This window comes from Anas platyrhynchos, chromosome 1 (genome assembly GCF_047663525.1).
Source record: "Anas platyrhynchos isolate ZD024472 breed Pekin duck chromosome 1, IASCAAS_PekinDuck_T2T, whole genome shotgun sequence".
NCBI lineage: Eukaryota > Metazoa > Chordata > Aves > Anseriformes > Anatidae > Anas > Anas platyrhynchos.
In genome coordinates, this window is record NC_092587.1 from 195,622,133 (window position 1) to 195,641,938 (window position 19,806).

Below are 19,806 nucleotides of genomic sequence, written 5' to 3' on the forward strand. Positions count from 1 at the left end.
GACAAATTCTGCCTCTACATGTATATCTTAACAGAACTTAGCAAAATTTTGCAAATCTGGAGCCCAACAAACACTTTTCAGTACTGTTTAACAGCCAGGGCTATGCAAAAATACTTAGAAAAATTTATATTGCTCTTTTTACCCAAAGCTCTGAAGTTGTGGCTGGGCTGAGATTCCAAGGCCAGTGTCTCCCAGAAACGTGAGATCAGAGTTCTGTAATTTTCATCTTTCAAACTAACCTCTTAAGTTTTGTTTAGCTGCTGTTAGTGTAGCTGCATGCATTGGGTAAAGTAAGAGTATCCCCAAGGTACCGCTGCGTGGTTCAGCTTCCCACATACACCCTTCCCTCCCAGCACTCAGCTCCGTGTTTCCTTGCAGGAGCCTGTCCACAATCGCTACAAGGAGCTTCTTGCCAAGCGGGCTGAGCTGCAGAAGAAAGTGGAGGAACTGCAGCGAGAAATCACCAACCGCTCCACCTCATCCTCGGAGAGAGCTGGCTCTCCCGCACAGTGTGTCACCCCCGTGCAGACTGTTGTATAACACTGACTGTTTTTTTTTTTTTGCCAACTACCTTCCCAAGACCACCGGGACAGCTTTTCTGAAACCCTCCGGATTCCCATTACGGTGTCTGGGAGACACTGACCTATTTATTTATTTCTCTCCAGGATAATTTATTAGTACTGTAGCACTAGAGGAAGCTTAAGCAAAAACAGAGGAACAACCGAGGCCCCCTATGCAATTAACCTTCTCAGTGGCTAGGTGAGGATACAAGCTACTTGCACTTGCCACTTAAAAGAAACCCAGAACTCACTTGTGTTGGAAATCACTTTACTTTCAAAAAGGGACTGTGCGCTAGAACGAAGTACTATGTAGGAAAAATGTCTACTCAGGAGTTTGAAAAAGCTCCCCTTTGCTAAAGGCTTTGAATCTTTGTCAGAGCCTTGAATACACCTGTGTGAAGTCATGAAAGTGTGGTACTAACACCTGCATAGCAGTGCAAGGGGGTTTGCCAACACACTAAGAGTAGTGCTAGAAGCCAGAACATACCAGTTATTTTTCCTTTGACCTAGATCTAGGAAGCCATGTAATGATGCCTTATTTAAGAAAGGGCATCTTCTACCCAGAGAAACAGTGGTAGAGGAGCAACCTCCATGACTTAACTTTATAGGACTATGTTTACTTCCATCTTGGCAACTAGATTTTTGCTCATGGTTTACATGGATCATGCCAGGGTATAAATTAAAGCACCTTTGTTCCTGAGGGATGGAGCAGAGCAAGGCTCCCTCGGTGCTTCCTGCAGCTCTTTGTTCTCCAGTGCCTCAGCCACAGCAGGAGGAAGGTGGGGGGATGCCCAGGGGCACACAAACTGCTGGGAGCAGTCATTTCATTTTGCTTGGCTAAGTGTAATTAGCAGCATTTGTGCTTCTGTGCAGGCTCATAGTGGCATATTTAACAGAAAATTGAGTTATTTAACTAATAGAAGCAACCGTATCAACCAAAGAAGCCTTTTTGCCTACACTGCAACTGGTACTTCACACCACTCTGGTAGACTAAACAGCTTAGCTGGTTTCTGAGCCCTAGCATTGAAGTCTTTTTCCTCATAGCACCCTTCAAGAATTAGTGACACCTGACTAAACTTAAGTACAAATTCAGTTTTAATACAAACTTTTATTTTAGAAGTAGTGATGAAAAACATTTGGTGAAACCACACGTGCTCCATTGCTTCTCAGACACAGAAATAAGGGGCTGTAGGTGGTAGGGCTGACACTGTCACAGCACATCTGCAAGGATCTTCATTCACTCCAGGCTGCTTCTCACCTCTGCAAGGAAGGAAATCATGCATGGCTTGGGCTGGGTCCCTGTGCTGCTCATACAACAGGGTCCCACAGTGTGGGCTGCTGCTTAATCTGCTCATCAGCATGCTTTTACTCTTAGCCTTTCTCCCAAGATCAGTATTTTTGAGAGGGTAGAAGAGTGGACAACTCACAGATAAGGAATTGCCTTCCAAAAGCCACATTCCACCTAAGGAATGACTTCCAGCTGCAGTCTATTTCTACCTGCTCTGCTGCAATCAGCATCTCAGTACTCTGAGGGAAATCCACTGCCACCTTCTGACAGAATGACTAACAGCTCGTGTAGCACTACTGCGGTTGTACAGGGTGGGCTGAGTTCATGGCTTAACAGTGCACAGAACCCCCACAAAATAGCTTCTGAAGGACTTGAATTTGCTTTAAGGTTGAAGGGCAGACGTGCTCTTATGTACAATCACTCTAAGACAGCTCATAGCATTATTGTCTATTAGCTAATTGGCTGTGTGTATATGTTGCTTTGTTTTTTTTAAATGAAGGCTGTTTGGTTTCTTTGACACTAATAAAAATAGCTAAATGGATTAAGTTCTTCTTGGGCTCATCTTTTCAGCTCCATGGTTAGCAAAACCAAAAGGTGTAGGCATGTGAACAAGAATAGCACTGACCTTAGCATGTCAAATTCAAATCTTACTCCTCCTTACTCATGCAGCTGGGGTTTGCAAAATGCTCTCCAACTCTGAAATTTAGAATCACAGGGAAACAACTGCTCTTCGGACAAGTTTCTCTTACCCTGTACACACCACTTTTAGCACAGATACAGTACATGGCTGCATAGTGGTACAAAAACATTCCTAGAATTAAAAACCTATTTCTGCAATTTATAGTGCTTTAGCACAGGAACTTCTGTGAAAGAGGAATGTTCACATTTCCTCATGGAACTCACGTTAAGTCCAGCTTCAGCAGGATAATTTGGGATCAACAGCTCAGGGCTTACCCCCTGACACTCCCATTCCCAGTAGGATCAACTCCAACCTCTGCAGTGCACAGTGACTGAGGTACCTATGGAGCCTGAAATACTCCTAAGCCCTAGCTTGTTTAATACAGCCTGAGGTAACGCTGACACCAGCCTTCCTCCAGCCATCCTTTCCAAGGAAAATCAATGATTATAACCTCAGCTACAGATTTCAGGCCCCTCCAGGAAGAATTTCAGCTACCCAGAGCCCATGTCCCCAGCCCCAGTGAAGTTCAGGAGGCTGGCACCAGGTGTAGTAGACAGCTCCTGACTTCTCACAGCTAAAACCTCCTCTGCCTCAGATGCAAGGAGATGACCAGGGTGCATCACCTAGAGATAATTCAACTCAAATTTGAACTCAAATCACTTCCACCAGACTCAGTCTGACCTGCATTGACCCTACAGCCATCTCTGCTTGTTTGGCTACACCAGGGTGGACAACTGACCTCACCTTACCCGCAGTTTGCTTGCTCACACCACCAAGACCACACACTAGAAGGGGCACAGCGCTGCTGCAAACACTCAGCCAGTTCAGAGGAACCGCAGCTTTCCCACACTCCATTCAACAGGCAAGCTGGCTTTATTGTTTTTCAACTGTATAAACAGATGATCTGGGTCTTCCATACATTCCATGAATAGGAAATTCTTTACATTATTAACATAATAAATAACATTCACTCAGCTGTGCAAGTCAGTGCAAAGCGAGTTGCACCACTACCAAAAATCGATAGCTCATTAAAGCACGTTTCAAGTTAAAAGCAAGATGCCAGGACCGAATGGCATGATTGAGGCACTTGCAGTTTAAAACACTCGTGGTTTATCTCACTCCTTTACCGCCCAAAGCCATGGGCTAGAAGAAGGGTTGTTACCCACATTTCCTATAGCTTTTTCAGGGAAGTACGAGTTCTGAAGAAAAATTCACTCTCCAGACCTTAAATACAATCATTATGCAAAGTAGTTTGAAGTCACTTTGCTCCTTTTGAGTACACAAACATCCACTGCCATTAATGCTGACTAATGAATGTGCAGACCTAGGAATGCTTTGTGTGAACTAAAAACATTTTAAAAAAAGGAGTTTACCTGTTCTCCCTTTCACACGCAGTCTGAGTACAGGCAGCTGCACACAGCTCAGAGCTGCCAGCAGCCCTCAGAAGATGGCACTTTTCAAAGAGATGCATCTCGAGAAGCCTCCCAACGCACAGAGTTCAACAACAGCAGTGTGAAATCACACTGGCATTTCACACAACCCAACCCACACGGACACCGCGTTGTTTGGGGTGCTGAAAGGAAAAGAGGGAGCGACTGCTGGAATACTGACACGAGGGGGGCTGCTGGCTGCTGGGGGGAGACCTGTGCTGGGATACCTTAAAAATGGAACACACTTTGAACTAGGCCACAGTATATACAGCCAAACCCACAGGTGGAGGGACTAAGGACCCAGACTGCCAAAGTGCACTTCGCATACAGTAGCCTCTTTCACACAGCAAGAAAGGCAGCTGCTTTATATCCAGAATGTGAGCGAGCTTGACTGGGGTGGCTTCAGGAACATCTCCCACAGAGCAGTCAGTAGTCCCAGCTGATATCGTCTTTCTGCAGCGAGGTTTGGATGGTCTGCATGTCCCTCAGCAGCTGAAGGTTTTTCCGACTCTTCTCCCCAGGTTTCACTTTGATGGGACCAGCATCCTTCCCTTTCGTGGTCACGGTAGTTGTGACTTTGACCTCGCTGACAGGGCGCCTGCTGTCTTTTATTGGTTTAGCAGGAGTCTTTCTGGGCTTGCATTCTCTCTTCAGTCTCTCTAGCTGAAAGAGAAGCCCAAAGGAAAACAAACTGAAACAAGGTCACTGCTTGAAGCTCTGCAATTCTTCCAGACAGCTGGAACATCCCACTGCTCATCTCACTCAGCTAAGCAAACAGAAGCTTCCACACCACCCTGAGCGAGCAGTATTTTATTTTCCTGACACAGCAGTGCTCTAGTCACATCTGTAGAGATGTGACAACCAAACTGCAGCACAGGTAGCTTCCACAGGGCCCCTCATTTTACGTAGTGATGGGCTCCCCTCCCAATTTATAGCAGGCAGCATTTCTCCTAAATGCTGACTCTGAGAACTTGTCAGTAGCTAGTCAAAAGGCTGAGTATATGGAGAATCTTTACTACTGGGGACTACTGCACATCTGTTCCTCTGCAACAGTTCCTCTGCAGATCACAAGAGAGATCAAAGGTAAAACGCTTTTAACTGCTTGAAAACATATTTCACATGCCTCCCTTTTGGATGTCATCAGCAGTGCGCTCAGTACATATTTGATGTATAAGCTACACCAGATGAGGGTGAATCTTCATGGTTCACAAGAACTGGGCTGGATTAAATACATCAGGTTAAGCCCCTTGGAAAGACTTCACTAGAATGATTAGAAAAAAACAGAATTGAAAAGTTTTTACAACTTTGAATGAACAGGTTACGTTATTCAAAAAAACTTTGAAAGGGGTTTGAAGTGAACAGATATTTCAGGTTTTATAAAGTACAAATTAAAACAAATAGGCTGTTAGCACCAACAAGAGGAGAATCACTAAGAGTGAGCTCAACAGTGAAAGCCCCTGGGAATCTACCTCTTTTTAAACCCAGTGTAGGTTACTAGAAACTCTGAGTTTCCTTCAATGTAAAGAACAGCATTTCATGAGACCTTTCCCCTGCACACGATGTGCAGCTGGCTGTTACTAGGACCTCCCTGCAAAGCAAATGCTTTAGTTAATTCCCCATCGCTGTTTCACATATGCTGGAAGCAGGAGTGGGACTGATCTGAATGCACAGGTACCCGATGTGTCAGGAACACTTCCAGACTGACTGCTGGCTGCCCAGGAAGTAGGCTCACCCCTTCTTGCCCTATGTGCTGTTTCTCAGTGTGCGCTGCCCAGCCAGTTTGTGCTGTGTTTTAGACTTCAGACAGCTGTGGAATTTGCTATCGTACTCTTCCTTGCTTTGGGGATGAAAGGAGTATAGAAGGCAGGGTAAGAAGAGATGCAAAATTCTGCCTGGCATGGGATGAGGAGTAGGCACAAGGTAACGTGGCAAGGAATGGAAAGACAAAGGCATGCACACAAACTCTGGGACATGAAGCTAAATAAAGCTAGGCACAATGCTCTACAGTAGTTATTTCTACTTTATTGCTGCTACATTAGGATGTAAGGCAAAAAAACATCTTAAGACAGCAATTTCACCAAAGGACAAACACAGGCACGTAACTCACCTGTAGCCAATGCCTCCGGACCTTGCTGATCTGGTCTGCCTTTGCCTCCATCTTTCCCACCAGCGTCTCAAGTTCCCTCTCCAGATCTTCCCTCACTGCAATGGTTGGAGCTTCCTGGACAAGCTTTGACAGCTGCTGGTGGTCACTAGCATGGGATTTAGACAGAACAAAGCTTGCGTTAGACTCTCCCAGTTTCTAGAGCTTGTGTAAATAGTTCAGAAACAACACTTCCAGGAATCCACAGCATCAGCAGCCCAACACATTCAAGGCATCATAAGCCAGTCAGAACAGTTTTGTTGGTGAGTAGCATCAGTGAAGTAGCACACCTTAGCAGCAGACAGCTGCAACATTAAATTGTCAACAAGAAGTGGCTTCAAACTTCAGCATGCACACTTAAAGTTACCAAATGACCCCAGAGGAAAGCATCCCAGCACTTGTCCCTTCGCTGTTTTGTACGTTTGCATTTCTTGCAGCTGTGCAGTCAGGTAACAATTCATGTTCTGTTAGCCAGGATGCACAAAATGGGCCTTTGAATACGGAATATTTGTCCACTGCATCAGGGCTGTTATCACACTTTCCCCCTACTCTTCACAAATTTGATATTGATGCATATAAACACCGGTATGGAGTCACTGTTTATCAGAATCTGCCTTTAACTGCAAGGAGAAATGAAAGCCTACGCAGCCAACAGAAAAGATCAATTACATGCTAGAGATTTTACAAAACTAATTCCTATCCCCAGAAAAACCTTCACAACTTTAAAGCAGAAAGACAAAGATATAAAGCATCCACATTCATAATCTGCAACGTCAAATGCACCAAACTTACAAACTCATCTGCCCGAATTCATCCTGTAGAGTCAGCAGAACTTCTGAGAGTTCTTCGTGGGATGAGGAAGAGTCCTTTGGCAGCGATGCCTTTCTGCTCTTGCTGGCGGGATGACCAGTGCTGATGGATTTTGCTAGCGGGGTGTCGTTTACCACACGGTTGTTACACAAAGCTTTGGTGTGCTGCTTCATCAGGTGCAGGACATGTTGCACGTTGGCGCCAACTGAATGGCTGGGACTGGTAGACTGGAAGGAAAAGACTGCTTTTAAATGACGTTGTCAACAACCTCCTTGATTATAATGGAGAACACCAAAACAATATTTATTTTTGCTTAAACGTGCATAACAAGAGCAGCTTGACTAGCAGCATGGAGGGAGCTCATTTTAGGAAATACCAGCTCAGCAAGGTACTGATATGCAGCAGGCCTTTTGAAGATAAAGAAGCTCGTCAAAGAGCACAAGATGATCTGACCGCTGGGTGTCAGGAGTGCACCAAGCCAAAGCCACTGCAAGAGCTGCAGCTACTGAGTGTGAAGCTTCGCAATTCGGCAGCTCACCTTCCCAGCTACAAAGGGTACATCGCCCAGACACAGTCTGTAATGGGGCTGCGTAGTGAGATGGCTTGTGGAAGAGCATTTCTGCAAGGAAAGGAGAGAGAAATGTTTACCACAGATGACACTACAGCAAACCCATTTTTTGCTTTGCAATAAAAGAGGCAACTTGCTTTCTGATTGCATGCACAGATCCTTATTTAACTCCTCAGTAATTGCCCTTTTCTCACCCTCTGTTACCTTCTCTGGCTGCTTAGTTTTTTTCCTGGGTTTTCTTGCTTTTGGAGAAAGCAATGGTGATGCTGCTTGAATCAACAGTCTGTTGGTTTCCAGGCCTGTCTGAAGCTGTAATTGAAGGAATGAGGGAAGTTATTGAAATTGTATTAATAGATGATCAGAGAGAATGCACTAAGATTTGCAACACAGCATTTTTTAAACACAAGCTCTCTGAAAGTAAGGGCTGCAAGTGTGTACGATGCCTCTGCAGTCTAATTTAAACATTAAATGGGATTTTTGCCTCAGATAACACATCTCATCACTAATCTTGGTTAAGTTAAAGAATTGTTCGTAGTGAACTACTCCCATGTAGGCAAGTGCCAAAACATCAGCTGTATTTTATACTTGGCAAAGTATTAGGGAAGTCAGGTAACCAGCTCTGACTGCTCACTTGATTTTGTGGCATACAGTTAGCAGACAGCTATTCCTTCTGATCTATTAAATTTGACAGGAAAAAAAAATCTCTTGAAAGAGCAGAAGATTAGAATTGTCACTGTCAAAGACCTCTATATACTTTGTTTCTATCAACATAAAGAAAAAACATAGCTTTAGAACTCATCTCCTAACTGATCTCATCAAGAAGCATTCACAACACAATTATTCATGATTAATTTGAGCTTAGCACTCATTAGAAAGGTTAATGCCTGCCACGTTACTTACATACTTCTTAGCATACAGCTGAGTATGTAAAGACCACAACACTTCAGGGTTAGAAGGCCACTGTCCTTAAAGACCCATACCAAATAGTACAGGGCCCTTTTTTTGCCTCTTTCTGCAATATACATGTATCTAGTTGCAATTACAAAAAAAGGAGTATGCTTTTTGACCTTGATGTATTTAAAACAGAGATCCTTATACATCCTCAACCACAAATCAGTCTGGATTATTTTTCTTTTCCCACTTTTTTTTTTTCAGTGAAGAAATGAAGCTTCAGTGCAGATGCTGTTAGGGAAAAAAATTCTGAAGCACTGAGAACTTCAGATGTGGGGTACAGGGAAGACTACAATGTTTTCATTATTCTCTCTATAGGAGAGATTATCAGCAAGTTTAGCAGAGAAAGTTGATGAAAAGGAAGAGCTAATTACAGTGCATACTGTACTAGAGAGATTTCCTGTTGTTACCTCAGCTGCTTTTTCCTGAACAAGCTTCCTTGCGTGTTCTTCCTCCTGAAGCTTCTGTTCCAGCTCTTTCATTTTTTTCTAGTCAAAGGTGAATGAAAACAGTTACTACTGAAACATTTTTTTTCCCTGAAGTGTAAAATACCAAGAGATTGAGCAAAGCTGTTATCAGTTCAGCTTGCAATTTCAGACTAGGCAAAAACTTCAGAATTAAATTTACTGCTGAAGTTCCACCTATACAGGCATAATAAACACATCAGCCAAGTTCTTATGCCTCTGACTGAATTGATTTTTCTATTTTTACTTCCACAATGGGTATGTGGATTTAAGTCAGAGCCTACAGGGAGAATAATATGCAAGGTTGAACTCTTAGACAAGAAAGATTTTTGAAGATCTAGCCACCTCCTTAATTAAGAGCAGAGAGGAAAGTTCATGATGCTTGAGTTACCTTTAAGCAAACATGAATTGACTTAATCTTTTTATGATAAAAATACTGTAAGAATTTCTTAAAGCCCCTTTCAAGAAAAAAGAGTTAAAAGGAGAGGCACACATCTTTGTAGACATTTCAACAAGATGAAAAACCTGTTTAAGCAGGATATGATTCAACTCCCAATATGAAGGTTTTTTAAACAACCTTCTAATTTTATACAGCAGAGTGAAAACGATCCAAAGTTCCAGAGCACACACAAAAAAACAACCTTCCCTCTCTTCCCCCATAGACTGAATATTATTCACAGAGCCACTAATCAAACCTAAGCCAGAAAAGCATGCAATTCAAAGCAGCAGCTAATTTTGGACACTTTAATTTGCATTATTTATAGAGCCAGTACCCTAAAAACTTAAGAGGTGTTAAGTATTTCAATTCACCTTTATTTAAGCATTAACTGTAAGATTAATATAACCAACTGTTACACGAAGGTGTTAAAATGCAAATCCCTGGGTACACATCCAGGACAAAGGCACTGTGTAAAGAAACCAGCTTTTCCTGTTGAATCTTTTTCTCCTCATTCCATAGGAATTAGAAACATTCCAAGTAACTTAAAATCATCTTCTATCCTTTGTGTGTCAGTTTTTGATTTCCACATAGACACCTCCATGAAAATCCTTCTTTAGCCTCTTACACATAATCTTTACTATACAAATGCTGCAGCAAACCTTCTGTTTGAGCTGAAGACTGACATGAACCCAAACCACTGCTTCTGTGCTGAAATGCACCCAGTGTCCACTCAGGCAGTTGTCCTAGGTGCCACGTGTAGCTCAAATCATGCAGCAAGCTTGCATCTTACTAAGCTTTCAGTGACAGACCACATTGGAAATTCTCTAAGTGATATTCCCAAATTTTTTTTAGTCAGCACCAAGCTGACTAAAACACTTTGCCTAGCCCCCAGTAACCACTGTAAGAAAAAAATCATATAAAAAAGCCAACAAATAAATATTTCAACATTATTTCTTCCCCTTTTCTGAAACAAATGAAATTTCATGGAATCACTGCACACATCCTTTGGGCTGTCACAGAAATAAGTTTCCAAACAATCCTAACAAGAGGTATGACCTCAGAGACATGAAGTGCCTTTGTTTCTGCAAACAGGGCTGCTGGGACAAGCACCCAGTTCGGTCCATCAGAGAGGAAGTGCCTGTGGTGCGAGGACAGCTCACATCTGTGCTTCACTACCCTGAATATCAGCACCTGCTTAACAGCTGAGCAGCCAAGTGCTGCACCTGGTGCAGGTGCTGCTTCTCACCACCTGGCAGGTAGGGGAGACAAGAAAAATAAGAGGGGTGGGTGGCATACCTATAGTTACCTCTGCTGGTCACAGAATGGAGGGGTTTTGTTCTCTTTTTAAGTCTCAGTGTTAAGAGGAGATTGATTACTACCAACTTCAGCTCTTCAAAACACATACAGTCAGATTCTGCCCATCTAACACCCGAGACCAGAGCCCTACCCACTCCTTTAGGGAACAGCCCCATCCCCTACCTCTATCCCCACACACAGACACACTCAGAGCCTCTCAGCCAGCTGTCCAGACACTGCACTGCAGGACTGCAGTTACAATGAACACACACTAGGAATTGTTTTTGAGGTCAGCACTCTTATTAGGAGACCATCACATGAATGAGGACCTCCACAATCCCTTTTGATATGCTTATATGGCTAGGTAAGGTAGCAGCTCTGCAAGTTTTGGAGATTAAATGCTCTCAGCAAGTCAGTAAGACACACACACATTTCACTCTGGCAAAGTCTGAAATCAGTCTAAAATCCTTGCCCACTCATGAGTGGTCATTTCACCAGTTTGTCTCAGTACACTGTGCATGGAAGTAGTCCTTATTTACTTCTAGCCTCAAATTAAACTTGCAAATGTTCCTGTGGTCTTGCCACAACTAAAGCAGAGATCACCAAAAGCAACAGCTGTGACTGTTTTGAGCAGAGTGCAGCCACCCCTTGAGGACTGTAAGGTCCTGAGCACACGGAGGGAGGCTCATAGAGGAACGTGACCAACAAGCACAGAGGTAGCCTGACCTGCTGGCCAAAGGAAAAATGACAGGAAAATGATCATAAGGAAAATCACCTTCAGACAGAGCTCAGTCTGGATTTCTCTTGGTTCTGAAAACTGATTCAAAACTGTAAATTTAATGCCCAATTCCACTAAGACTGATTTAATTATGACGACCACTAATTTCTAATGATACTGAAAAATCAGTCTGAACCAGGAAAAAAAATTATGCTGGAATTACGTTCACTAGCCAGGCACAAAAAGACAAATAACCCAGCACCATCGAACTTCAGCTGCTACCAGACAAGAACTTGGTAAAAACTTGTGAAAAAGCAATGCCTGTTGCTGAAGCACTTATTTCAAACCTGACCCTGGATGAACTTACTGCTGCTTTCAGGGAACAAGAGGTGGAAGAAGCTTCTCTCTTTGAGAGAGGTTTGCCCAAATAACGCGGTCTTTTTTACTCCACAAAGGGAGCCCACCATAATGGGGTGTCAAGATCAACAGCTTGTCAAAGTTGCCTTGGGTCAGAGACTCCCAAGAAGAGTTGTAGTGTCTAGAAGGTGCTGTAGCAGACCAGCCAGATGAAGATTTACTATCAAACATCTTAAATACTCCTGGAGTATTTAAGCACATGGGAAGGGCTGGTAAGCAGGTGGCAAATGTAAAATTTTGGTAAGAGTCCAGAGCTACCCCTAATACCACAGTCTAACAACACACTAACCACTCTGTAAGGGTGGAGAAGTGTCAGAAAACCACACCACAATCTAAAGTGAAGTCTGGGCCATAATTGACTAACAGCCAGCATTCAGCAGAGTACAAAGTAACTCTGAAGTGTTCAGAAACGCTATCTTATGTGCCCCTGTGCCATCCAAACAAAAAATGAACACCAACAGATCCTGTTAAGTCTCAACTAAACTCCAATTCTTTCTTGTAGTGACCTACAGCCTGACTTCCAGCAGTAACTGCAAGTTTTTACACCACTTCAGCTTCAAAAAGACATTTTAGCTGCTGTATTTTTCCTCTGTTATCAACATGTAACTATGAAATGTTGATTACAATAAACAAGGTAAGTCTGATGCAAGTGCAAGTGACAGACCTCTGCTATGGACTGCATGGTAGTAAGCCTGGTGTACTCTTTCTCCAGCATATCCAGCTTTTCCAATTTAGACTGGACTTGGGATTGATCGAGCCGGTCTCTCTCCAATGAGCCCTTGATGGGAGAAATTAAAAGCAAAACTGTTATAAGCACAAGGAAACATAGCTATAGCAAGCCTTACATCTGCATGATAAAGAAAGATCATAAACAGATCAAAGGAATTACTTTCTTTGCACGATTTTAAGTGCTGCTACAATTAAGGAGCAACTGGGCATTTTTGACACAGTTGGAAACTGTGCCAACATTGGGAATCTCACAGCCAGCCAAAACCAGGTGAAAATGTGTAGTCTCTCCTCCCTCCCAAGCCAAGAATAATAAAAACCCTTTACTCAGCTATTAGAGGTAATTTTCTTAATTTCAGTGAATATTCAATACTCATAAGACAGCCACAGAGACTGTGGAACAGAGAGCACTAAGTGATAGATACTCCTATAAAACAAAATTCAAAAGCTCATTTTAGATATAGGATAAATCCCACAGTCACTGATGGCAGGAAACAAATTTTACTATTATTTCTAGATGAACTGGGTCTGCCATACTGATTCTCAAGAAAAGTACCAGTAAAAAAAAAAAAAGAGTTAAATACTGTAAACACAAAAGGGAAGGTTTTTCCACTGGCACACAGGTATTATCCTCTGAGGGATACAGATGAGCTAAGGCAAGTCAGTCACACAGAAGCAGTTAATTCTAATTAACACCAGAACCTACAGAATTGCCTTAGAGACAGAAGCACAAAGACAGAAAAGACCAGGGTCCTCACAGGACTGAAAATTAAATAGAAAAATTACTCATACCTAAATATATAAAGGCCAGCTCAATGACATCTACAGCTGAAGGTATCAAAATCACAGTAAATGAGAAGTTGTGATGTAGTCACTGGTTTTTTTTTTTCATTTAATCCTGAGATAATCTTAGGAGCACACCTGTTTCTCCAAGAGATGTGACTTCTCATTTTCTGCATGCTGGATCATTTTTCTCATGTAGTCCAGCTGTTTCTCTAAGAGGCTGCACCGAGACTCAGCAGCTGCCAGCTGAGAAGCCAGTTCTGTAGGTAACAAGGCAGAAAAATGAAATCATGCACTGCTTGTGCCTGTTGTTTTCAGGACAGTTCAAAAACAAGCAAGAAAAGTACCATCTAAAACTCATATTAAGCTGAATTAACCATTCATGCGTATAAATTCCTAAAAATAAGTATGCTTTAGAAATTATTTCTTCAAAATTCCACTGTAAAGTAAAATATACTGAACAAAGATAATTGAAATAGTTTTGTGCATTGATAAAAACTCAAGTTTTATCCACATCAATGTTCAGTAGTGTGTATATAAACGTAGCAAGCCACCTTGATTTTTCTTTGACACTTCAGTTCTGTCCTGCTCCCTGTGTTGCATTTGCTCACTCAGTACTTTCTTGTAGTCTGCTGTTTCTCTGCTGAGGTGTTTGACATTCTCTTCTGCCTGCAGCCGCTCCAACTCCAGCCGACGAATTTTTTCCTGGAGATTCTTCAGAGCAGAAAATATTGCTGTAATTGAGCAAGGACCTTTTGTTAGTTACTCTTCAAGATAACATTGGACTCGAAACATGTTACACGAGAAAGCCAGCGTGTTCCTCACCACCAGCCAGGACTCCTTCCGTGAGTTAGTACCCTAAACTGCAACCAATCCTAAACCAGGTCTTAAATGTATAGATGCTTTTGGTGCATATCTTCATCTGAAACATCTGGGAAAAGATACCTCCATTGTCCAGGACAGGTCAAATAAATATTCTGCACATTGAGCACAAACAGTGCCTCTTCTGATTTTTTTTATCAGAAGGAAATTAAAGGTGATGACTGAGCAGTTGAAGCAGTGGAAGTTCTCTGTATGCTTATTACTGTTCCTCTGCAAGTGCACACTAGTGGGACAAATATAAAACAGCATTCACCTCGCTGATCACTGAACAGGATAAGTGTTAGAGATCAGAGCTATAAAGATGTTTATTTCTCCAAGCATCAGCTCTTCTGGTTTAGCATTTGTGATGGCCTCCTGCCCACAAGATACGCACCTCCTTTGTGCCAAACAGCTTTCCCACTTTCCATCCACTTCCCTGCTCTAACAATTACTCAAAGCCTTTATATATTCACCACACAAAAAAAGAAAGCAGCTGTAATACAACTCATCTTGCCATTAGACCATCTGCTGGTAATCTGACGTATTGCGTCTGGCTGTATTGTTTAAACCTGCAAAGGGAACCAGAACCATCAGCCCCTTCCCCTGTACACAGTCCTATTAAAGTAAAATGTGAGAACTACCCTATAGGCAGCTCATACAGCAGATTTATCTGCGAGGTCACTCCTTAGCCTACTCCTTTGTGCTTAAACACACTCTAGAGAAAGAATGGAAACACAGGAAAAGTTAAGGCTGTGTATTTGGTTGAGCATCACATTACAAAAAGTGAAGAATAGTTATCAGAATGAGTTTTCCAGAGTGAAAACACATCAAATCCTGAAATGCAGGACAGAACAGAGTATCAGAACTACCTACTCTAAGGTAACTTAAGTCATTAGGAAGTGGGTGACAGCAGCCACAGATAAAGGGAAAGTTGTCCATAGCCCGATCCTATTAGCAGGGTCACCCTTTTCCCCTGTTTATGGCACTGTTATCAGGATTCAGTTGAAATGGGCACAGCTGGAACCATAAACAGCTTTGTTACACAACACTTAGAGCTCAATTAAAGTCTGTGTATTTACAGTAACAACAAGCAAAACACATCAATGAAGCAATCTGAGCAGTGGGTAGGTAAGGGTGAAACCCAACAGGATGCCAGGTAGCAGGGAGGGCAGGAAACAAGTGTCAAAGTAACAGATATGTTGCAACAGTCATCACAGATGCACAACATAGAGGAATTAAACCCCAAATAAGCAGGATTTACTTAACTTCTGGATTTTTTGTTTAAGTGTGAGGTAGGAACAGGAAGGGCCCCCAAGAACAACCAAATCTATTTTCTCATCTGAAGATAACTCCCAAATCCTTAACCTTATACACACTCCTGAACTTGTAAACTTACTTCAGAGTTGCAAAGCTTCTACAAAAAAATAGAAGTATTGCATGAACTGCCTGCTGGATTTTTATTTTCCATACACATTGATATTTACATAAACATTTTAGGAGTCAAAGTCTTAAAAGGCCTTTATTTTCCTAAAAAGGGATATGGCTTTCAGATGCTATCCCTCTAGCTGTATTTATTTTAGAGTTAGCAAATTACCTGCCTGAAAAGAGTTGCCAGGTGAAAATTTGGAAATCAAAACTTTGTCACTAACGCAGCACACAATACAGTCTACAGAAATACCCTTGTATCAATCATTTGCAAGTAAGCCCTTAGCTTAACATCCAAATTTGTCATACAAATCCTTTAGTTTTGTGTTAGCCACACTCAAAACTGATCACGTTGTGCATGCCAGAGCATATATTACATTTTAAATGGCACTTCAGGAACTCAGGTTTCATCTACTAGATAATTAACATAAAAGTCCCTGGTAATTTCTACATGAATTACATTACTGGAACAGGTACTGGAGCCTACTGTGCTGTGTTTTCCCCCCCAGTCTGTCTTATATTTAGAGTAATTTAAGGGTTCATCCTAAATCTCTCACTTTTCTTTCTGTAAGTAATAAAATATTTTTTCATAGCCCTAACCCCCACACAACACCAGTCTTCAGGGGTTATTTTCTCAAGGACCCTTAGCCAAGAAGCTCACAAAGGATCCGCCCTGCCCTTGTCTCCAATTCCCTCAGCTCCCTCCTGTACCTATCCCCAGGCAGCTCTGGGGTTCCTCTCCTTGTAGGAGAAGCCAATTTGTTAAACAGAAAACTAGCAAAAAATGTTTTTGTTCATCTCTGGTCAGGCAAAATTAATGTTTGGTTCTGCTGTTCACTTCCAGATGAAGTGGGAAAGACAGGAGAAGAATAAACCAGAAACAAAAAAAAAAAGAATAAATGGGAGCACAACTTTCTTCCCCCTGGGGTAATGGTGAGCTCTCAGTTCAGCACTTTGCCACAAAACACCTCTTTTCTTCTGTATGTGGTAAGCACTTCCCTGATTCCCACCACACCCTTCGAACATCACAAGCCTTCTCAGTTCATCAACACCGATTCTCTTCCTTTGCTCCAAGCTGTCTGGAGAACTCCAGTCTAATTTCAAACTTGGCTGTGAGCTGGGGTGGGGAATGACTGAGGGATAGGAGGACCAGAAGAAGGAAGGAAGAACATCTCAAGCCCATTTTACAGCTCTCTGCTACGGAAGTGAGCATCCTTCTCCAGCTGTAAGACAGCCTCTTTCATTAGGCATGATTCAAACAGCGAAGCAAAAAGGATTTACAAAACAGGCGATCTGCACATCACTGGGAAGGAATAAAAGGCTAAAGAGACCATATCCTCTGTGGGCACAGATTTTTTGTGATGCTTTCACGCACAGCACAAGCAACTTGGAAACAGGTAAAAAAGCAGCTTAGCTGAAGCATTACCTCTGCTGTTACTCTCGGGATATGGAATTACTGGTTTCCGCGGGGAGCGCAGCAGGTCTGAGTTGATGAAGGGCTTGTACTTCGGGTAATCAATATACGACGTTGCAGAGAGTCCATCTGTGGCTGACGCAGACCTGTGAGCTTTGTGTAGATCACCCTGAAAATAAAGCAAAGCTGTTATTCAGCACGTTTGTTTCTCTGTCACAATAAAAGCAGAATCAATTTATAAGATGTGGAGAAATACTGCTGCAGGAGACCTGTAGCTCAAAGGCTGTATTTTCTTCCTTGGAGTCTTCAGTATGTACATCAAAGTCCCCTCTGCTAAAAATAGTATCAGAACAAGTTTTTCATGCTAGTTTCCAATTTCTGCTTTTGTTTACTATTATTTATACGCTTGCTTACTGTGAGAAGGCACTACAGCAGACAGGGAGGACAGAGCTCTCCCCACTGCAGCCCCAGCCCCTCTTTCCCACCTCTATCTTTCACAGCCTTCCACGAACACCCTGAACATCCCCGGCAGAAACACCAAGATGACTTCACCCCACAGCTGATCAGCGGCACTGGCACAAGAAAAGCAGCAGCAAACTCAAAGCCAAGAAAGGAGGTACCTCTGCCTCTCAGTGCCAACAGGCTGCTAAGAGCAGCTTAACCCTCGTCTCAAAAACACGGCCATGAAAGCTGCAGATTTTCTAGCACTCTGCTTGCCACATATTTGGTGCATTTTGGAGGACGCAGCTACCAGAAGTGATCACCTTGTTGTAAACATACTATGCAGTCAGGACACCAGCAATTGGACGCTTTCCAGCAAGCGTCTCCCAAGCCAAAAGGCCACAGCACTCCACACATTGTGTCTGTGGCTTTGACTGAAACCTACCTTGTCTCAGCTTTGTGTACAAGCTTGGTGGGTAAGAGAGAAATAGAAATATGGCTGCCTAGTTTGAATGTGCTAGGAGTCTTCCTGCAGCCTGAGGCAGAAATGGGCTGCAAGCAGATGTGATGCTCTGGTTCCTACAGCTCTTCACAGAAGATTTACTTCACTAATAAGGCAACCGAGTAATCGCTCACCTTGGCAGGCTTTCCTAAGCTTTTGCAAATACCAGTTATTGTGGGCATATTGTGACCTAAATTAAAATACAAAAAGTATTTGTGCAAATACCTCATGGCAATTTAGACAATACACCCAAAACACCTCGTAAGAAATACAAAGGGAAAAAAAATAAGAAAATTAGTAAGTCACTTGAAGCCTACACACACTTAATTTTCCTCATAGAAAGACAAGAAGACGAAGACCGTAAGCACCCTGAACCTTTCAGGCAGTGTTTCTGTTTTATCTGCAAAGCAATACGTTGCGTTTGTTATCTCCCACACAGCACAAGTGCTTTTCTTGGAATAGCTGCATTTGTACTTTGGCCACTACAAAAAGCTGATTAAAACAAATGCCTTATTAAGAATATATTAACAAAAATATTTTGAGTAGGTCTGTGTGTATACGGGCACTGTTTTACGCTCCATAGCCACACAGAGCAAACTTTACAGAATGAGTAATGTCAGAACGGAAGGAAAGGCTGTTAGCAGGGACCTCAGCCCTGCAGATACACCAGCCTTACGAGGTGCTGGACCGCTGCGAGTGGAATAAGGAATAAGATTAAAGAGCAAAGTTAAAGTGAACGAAGCAAAGCACAGCATCTCATGCAATAGGCAGCAGAGCATCACCAGCAGCAACGTGAGACCGAGTGGCAGAAACTATTGATTCTAACACCACTCTGCTATTGGTGTGAAACAAAATTGGTCTGCTATGGGTGAGAAACAAAAGCATCTGATGGTCCCCAGGGCTGAGAGATGGGGATCAGTCTGGGATCAACGTAGGGCTGCCTCAGACCTGAATTTTCATAGGTCTCTATTTTTCACATGGAAAACGTTGTCTGTGGAGAATTAAGAATAACTAGGTAAAACAAACAAACAAAGAGTAAACAGAAAACCAAACCTGCTGCCTTTTTTGGCCTTTTTTTCCTTTTTAAACTGGCAAAAGCGACACTTACCTAGCCCGCACCAGGCTGACCCCAGGAGAAAGCCTACACGCTTCTGCAGAAACTACAGAGTAAAGCAAACACAGGCGTGTTGGCTAGCTGCATTTCTTACAAATATCACCTGGATGGAGGCCAGGGGCACAACTTTCGGTGGCATCCCGTCAGTGCAACCCCTGAAATAAACCCCACAGCACCGCTGTACAGGTGGGAGCTGCCACCAGATGCATTTGCTACACGTTTAACCAAGCCAGCTCCGCGTGCTGCTTCAGGAATCACTGCTAAATATTCCTGACTGAAAGAAAAACGCGACAGAATTCCGGAAATAGAGTCCAGGTTAAGATCCATTTAACGCTGCTCCTGCCGCGGGGCGCACCACGGTGCGCTCACCTCAGGAAAACGCTGAAAATCCAGGAAAAAAAGCCACAAACGGGTGAAGATGAGAGAACTTATCACTAGTTACAGCCCCCAGCCGCCCCCCAGAGCTCTTTTTGGGCAGCCCCGCGGCTCCTTCAGGCTCCCAGCCCCCCGCAGCCCCCTCCCCGCCCCCGGCCCTCACCGTGCGCTGCCGCCGCCCGCCCGCCGCCGCCGCCATTTTGTGCGCGGGCGGCCCCCCTCCCCCCGGGGCCCGTCCCTTTAAGGGCGCCGCGGCCATGCGGCGGCCGTGAGCCGGGCGCGGGCTGAGCGACGGCCGAACCGACCAATGGGCAGGCAGGACGGCGCCGCAAGCCCCGCCCCCCGCCGGCCTTGAGGGACGCCACAGAGCCGCGCTTGAGCGGCGTGCCCGCCGCCCAATGA

At 43.4% G+C, this 19,806-nt stretch overlaps 2 protein-coding genes across 5 annotated transcripts in view; one reads left to right on the forward strand and one right to left on the reverse strand.

Moving 5' to 3' along the window:
• Positions 1–2,389, forward strand: part of MTMR2 (myotubularin related protein 2) — a 62,118-nt gene extending 59,729 nt beyond the window's left edge. For all 3 annotated transcript variants that reach the window (XM_005012851.5, XM_027467706.3, XM_038176422.2), the window contains one exon: positions 379–2,389. In XM_005012851.5, coding sequence (XP_005012908.2) covers positions 379–540 — 162 coding nt within the window. In that variant the 3' untranslated portion in view covers positions 541–2,389. The remainder of the gene's footprint in view (positions 1–378) is intronic.
• A 992-nt stretch (positions 2,390–3,381) lies between these two features.
• CEP57 (centrosomal protein 57) lies at positions 3,382–19,726 on the reverse strand. 2 transcript variants are annotated; one of them, XM_027467722.3, is made up of 11 exons: positions 19,568–19,726; positions 16,985–17,141; positions 13,827–14,006; positions 13,411–13,532; positions 12,428–12,541; positions 8,840–8,917; positions 7,683–7,787; positions 7,449–7,529; positions 6,893–7,137; positions 6,065–6,209; positions 3,382–4,620 (listed from the first exon to the last, which is right to left on the reverse strand). In XM_027467722.3, exons 1-11 carry the CDS (start codon positions 19,661–19,663, stop codon positions 4,384–4,386), a joined length of 1,560 nt encoding a protein of 519 aa, XP_027323523.1. In that variant the 5' UTR covers positions 19,664–19,726; the 3' UTR covers positions 3,382–4,383. The 2 variants fall into 2 exon arrangements, with proteins under 2 accessions (XP_027323523.1, XP_027323530.1); XM_027467729.3 differs by lacking the exon at positions 3,382–4,620 and adding an exon at positions 4,656–5,218.
• Positions 19,727–19,806: the final 80 nt, after the last annotated feature.